We start from the raw sequence: 5660 nt of genomic DNA, 5'->3' as shown, positions 1-5660 counted from the left end.
GGTCCAGGAATAAGACTCTCCCAGTCAGGCTGTAGTGGAGGACTGTTTAAAGCCATCAGACAACCCAACCAGTAGCATTCAGCAGCCAGATCTCTGAATGTCATTGTAGGGACCCTCTCTTGGTATTTCAGGAATGCAACCTTTATGAGACAATATGGACAATTGACAAACTAAGATGTTGAATGGTTCTATGTATAGATTAAACAATCTAATCATTTCATTCAGTGATCCATAAAACCACAGCCCACCCTAACACATGCACGTTACACTATTGTTTCCTCTCTAGTCCTGAATAGCCTCTATACCTAAGCTTCATGTACAGTACAGTATTCTATACTTTTGTGGTGCACAGGACTTTGATGTACATCAACCATACCTTAACAACATCTTCTTTGCTGCTGTGATATACAGCCATTTGTAGATTTTGGGCAGCCAATTTTGTGTACACGGTTACCTGTATAGAAAAGGTATAGAACATTTACAAAAAGTAAAAGATTAAATGTGGTATCTAAAACAAAAAAAACATGTCATCATACATCCTTGGGTGATGGTGACAGGCTGTACTTGTGGAATGCAAACATTTCCTGTAATTGCTTCTTCTTTTCATCCATATCCTTTCTCGAAGCCTCAAACATTTCCTATATGATCATAAAAGCATTGTGTGTTAGAGGATGCATGGATTAAATTAAGCTAAGAATTGAATAAGGAGACTGCAGAACATAATACATCTGTATCAGTAACAGCACAACTTTCAGTCATCACATGTATACGTACCCGAATCAATTTATCTGCCAGCTTTCTGTTTTCCTTCTTTGTTTTCAAATCACCCCTGATTTTAGGCCACTTGATGAAGTTCAGTTGTTCATACATGGCTGTCAGTCGAGTCTTGCTAACAGGACGGTCCATGCTCTCGCAATCTCCTGTCTTTAATTCATTGTTCAGATTGGCTGCCATTCTTCATAAGGTTAAAAAAGAAAAGATTTTCATGTTGTATAACAACCTTTTCATTTGTAGTTAATTTCGTATATTATTCCTCTTTTATTCTGAATAATTTTACTTACCTGTTTTTGAATAAGTCAAATTCTTTTTCACGTTCTTTCAGTGCAGTTCTGAGGGAGGAAAAGTCTTTATGTGGAAATGCTTAACTCCTTGATCAATAATTTCATGAATGATTGTATTGTTTAGTTTTTTTGTGTTCAAGGTGATCTAATAGCACTTTTAATTCAGAAAATAATTAGACAGCAATTAAAATAGATGACAGCAATTAACTGAACTGTATTCAGCATATGATTATTTAATTGTAAGGGTGTAAAGTCATTGGCCGCGTTTCCCAAACGAATTTGAGCTCCTGCGTAGCCTAGAAGCTGCGTAGGTGCCTCCACGCATCTGCGCAGTAGCAACCCCGCTGCGCACTATCTTCGTTAGTAGCAGCTGTGTGTGCCTAACGTCTCATCTAAATTGGCTTCAGTAGACACCATCTTCGTAGGTTCCGTTTCGTCTGTGCTAAAACTACATTCGTGAGACAGCATGTGCGTGAAGAGATCCTGGACGTAGCCTACGTAAAGCCTACGTCAACTACGTAGTGCTATCCTACTATAGTTTAAACACCCTTTGCATACATATATCTATATATACAGGATTTTGCAAAAATACTAAGATAAAGTCGCACCTTTATCTAACTTACCTTTATATGAATTGGACACTTACATTTTTATAGGTACATTCTGTAATGTATTAAAATGCATTTTTTTAAGGTGACATTTCAATGATCTTAAATAAACACTGCGGCCATTGTTCGCCGTTCCAAAAAATTCAGAGGATAGAGGGGGCGTCCCCCTGCATGATTGACAGCTTAACGCGTAACGGGCGACGCCTCCCCCAAAAAACAGACATATATACAACAAACACACTGCGATATGCCGTGTTGATAGCTTGCAGATCTGTTATTTTGGGTAGGGCGAGCGGCTGCAGTGCTTCGTCCTCTATGCATGAACCCGAAGTTTACAAATCGTACTCTCACGGATAATCCGATCATCTAATAAAAATATTAAGCACATGCCAAGTTAACTAAAGGTATATAAATGATGCTGAGCTAAATATGTTTCCTTAATTTCGAAGTTTTATAGTTAAACGTTATGATGAAAGTGCAGTTCCTCTCACAAAGTGACAGCTGTTGCGCTCGGCGAGCGCAACAGCTCGCCATGTTTATGAATGGTTAAAACATCTTTTGAAAATAGCAGATCTACAAGCTCACAAAGTGTCACAAGCTTGTAGATGCGCTGTTGCGCTCGCCGAGCGCAACAGCTGTCACTTTGTGAGAGGAACTGCACTTTCATCATAACGTTTAACTATAAAACTTCGAAATCAAGGAAACATATTTAGCTCAGCATCATTTATATACCTTTAGTTAACTTGGCATGTGCTTAATATTTTTATTAGATGATCGGATCATCCGTGAGAGTACGATTTGTAAACTTCGGGTTCATGCATAGAGGACGAAGCACTGCAGCCGCTCGCCCTTTTACGCACCGGCCCGGCCCGGCCGTAATATATATATATATATATATATATATATATATATATATATATATATATATATATATATATATATATATATATATATATATATATATATATATATATACATACACATACACACGTGTGTGTGTGTGTGTGTGTGTGTGTGTGTGTGTGTGTGTGTGTGTGTGTGTGTGTGTGTGTGTCGGTCTTTTCATAGATTTCATTGAACGATGGGTGTTACACGCGGCCCAGGGCGCTCGTTACAAAATGCTTCGTAGGACAGTACTCCCCTCCTACTGTGGGCGGGGAGTATGCTGCGCGCATTCTGTCTCACGAATGTACTTTTACCACAATCGCAGCCAGTTTAGATGGCACGCAGGGGCACAACCACCTGCTACTAATGAGGGTAGAGCGTAGGTTTGGCCGAGTCCCAGCTGTGTAGGAGACGCTTGCGCAAGCTGCGTACGGCCACGCATGACCTGAAATCTACGTGCCTGCTATGGTACTGCGAAGCATGTGACGTCACACGTTAGACCCGTCGTCGGACCTGCGACGATGCTCTACGCACGAGCTCTTTGGGAAACCCGGCCATTGTCACATCTTGAATTCATAGTACACTTATTTATGTTGCTTAAACGAACATATTTGGAAGAATATTTACCTTGCCTCATTTAGTTTCTCCTTGTAATGCTGGTCCATCTCATCCATACTGTATTACAAACATATTGGTAATCATTATAAAACACTTAAGACCAGAAATAAACATTTTTAATAATTAGTACCAGATAGTTATTTGTCTTGATTCATTTTCTCTGCATATTAATGTTAACAAAATATATAAAAATATACTGTATATGTAAACTGTTTATAAAAATAAATGCAGATTTTGAGCTCACCTTTGTTTATATTATTCACACATGCCACAGCTTAATTTGATAAGTGCATAACAGAGATAAAGAATTCAGTTAATATGGTAAGTATATATAAAAGAAATGTGCCTTTTTGTATTGTAGATCTTACACGTCTGACAAATATGGTAACCAATATCATGGGTGACTGAACATAGACCAAATATAGAAGAATAAACAGCAGCTACCTTCCTGGTTTGTCTTGGGTATGTTGTTCTTTCGGATAATCACTGTGTTAAAAGCATGAATCAGTTTGCATTATTGAATAATTTAAATTGTCAGTCCCACTCCCATAAATCACATATGCTTCCTCACATCATGCATTTGCAGATTTGAGTCAAAATCTTGCTAAGACCATTTGGTGGTGTGTGTGTGTAGTCGGACGCAGACATGAAAGGGAGCGAGGCGGGCTTATTGATTGATTAATTGAATACTTTATTTAGAAAAGCCATGGAAACAGTACAGGGAAGTACAATTCACAATACAAGGTCCTCTAAAATGGATCGCTCATAAAAGCACAATGGCTTATTTAAAATGAGATCCCCACACACTCAAATCATGATGGCATTTAAGAAAACAGACATACGTTTGGTCCATACGTTGTTTGGTTGTATTCCGGTTGTTCATGTTGTAAAATCGGGGCGTTTCGATAATATTTAAGGGCGTGTTATTTAAATGACGTTCGGTTTCAGCCTTCACATTTATCAAAGAACAGACCAAATGTAAGCTAGGATTGGCTGTATAGGATCGCTTGATAAATCTCACTTAGACGTGGGTGTAAGATGATTCCTGGTATGTACCCTCACAAAGAACATGCAGTAATCCTGGTCTCTATACTGCCTCCCCCTGGTCAGCCGGGGCACCTGATGGAGGGTAAAGGAACTGGTTGGAATAACGTGTTCCTTCCACGTGCTACGTCCAACCGGGGAAACTCCCCCCTGTCATGTGATAAGAAGCGGCCTGCTCACTCCTCATGCATTGAAGGAAGCATGAGCTCAATTCGGGGATCTCCCCAGGCTGGCAGCGGGAGAGTAGCGCCCAGGATTACAGCTTAGGCAATTGGCACTGGGTGAAAAAATAAAATAAATATTTTTAATCAGTGCTAAATAGCTTTATATTCCGTTAATCATTGCCATCATAGCATGTTTATTTCAGTAGCAGGGTTCTCCCAGTATTTCCACCTTAAAACACATTATAACTCAGTAAAACAAATACAAGAAAACAAGAAGCGGTCCTCGGAAACAAATCGGGGCGAGCGTGTTTTGGGGGAGAGCCTTCTGGTTACCTTCAGGTGGTGTACTTCAGTTTATTAGATTTACAAAACTATTTCCTAGGGCGCAATCCGCTAGGTGGCGTAGTTGGCTACCCTAATTTATACCACCCTGCTACATAAACATATCCCCCGTATTGGAAACCAGAAGAAAGCTAGTCCAAGCCAACAAAACTGAAATGAAACCAGTTTTTACAGCATGAGCACCCTGTGGTATGTCACTAAGCCCCACCCTTTGGTAGGCCTATTTATACAGTGTACATTGGTGCAGGTGACAGACCAGCTTTAAGTGTCGACACAAATCAGATCTGGGCAAAACAAGACAAGAGAAGACATGAGCTGTAGTTGGGTAAGCACTGAAAATGGTAACTTTGATTCATGTTTCTTTTATGGATGAGGTGATAACATATTTGAAAGACAATTTGCTCGAAAAAGAACAAAAAAAATCACAGTGCCGTGCATGACTAGGAAATAAAAGTAAAATGTAGACTAAAAACAACATGATACCCAAAGATTTTTCAAGGAAAGAAGAGATGTATCCACTCACAAAGTGTTGAATGCAGTAGCCTCTTGTTTGAATAGAAATACGATGTTTTAACTGTTTAACTGTTTAACTGTTTAACTCCTTTTATTACCATGTAAGCATTGTGTTCTTGTATTTGGTCAGACTGTATAAGGTTTGGATACATATATATATAAATGTATTTATGTATACATTACATAGGCAGCCTATTCTCCGGAAGCCAACTCAGGGCAAAACCAGGAAGGGCAAGAAGCGCACAACCCACAGTACGTATATGCACTGCGACACGACATCTTAGCAAACAACACTGGAGAGCTCAAGACCCAGATGTTAGAGAGGAGAGTGTTGGTTAGACTGCACTCTCGCATTGCAAACCTAACATTTTTGCATACTGTACTCTTAGTCTTAAGCAAGATTATTATGACTCAAATCTGCAATT

The 5660-nt window shown here is 39.4% G+C and overlaps 1 protein-coding gene across 1 annotated transcript; it reads right to left on the bottom strand.

The window, feature by feature from the left end:
* Positions 1 to 220: 220 nt before the first annotated feature.
* LOC311038850 (uncharacterized protein) lies at positions 221 to 930 on the bottom strand. The gene is made up of 3 exons (XM_084048461.1): positions 775 to 930; positions 537 to 638; positions 221 to 454 (listed from the first exon to the last, which is right to left on the bottom strand). The coding sequence occupies exons 1-3, from the start codon at positions 904 to 906 to the stop codon at positions 332 to 334; spliced, it is 357 nt and encodes a 118-aa protein (XP_083904587.1). The 5' UTR covers positions 907 to 930; the 3' UTR covers positions 221 to 331.
* Positions 931 to 5660: the final 4730 nt, after the last annotated feature.

This window comes from Gymnoscopelus microlampas, assembly GCF_963454915.1.
Source record: "Gymnoscopelus microlampas genome assembly, chromosome: 22".
NCBI lineage: Eukaryota > Metazoa > Chordata > Actinopteri > Myctophiformes > Myctophidae > Gymnoscopelus > Gymnoscopelus microlampas.
Note: the sequence above shows the minus strand (reverse complement) of the source record. Positions and strands in the feature narration are given on the sequence as shown.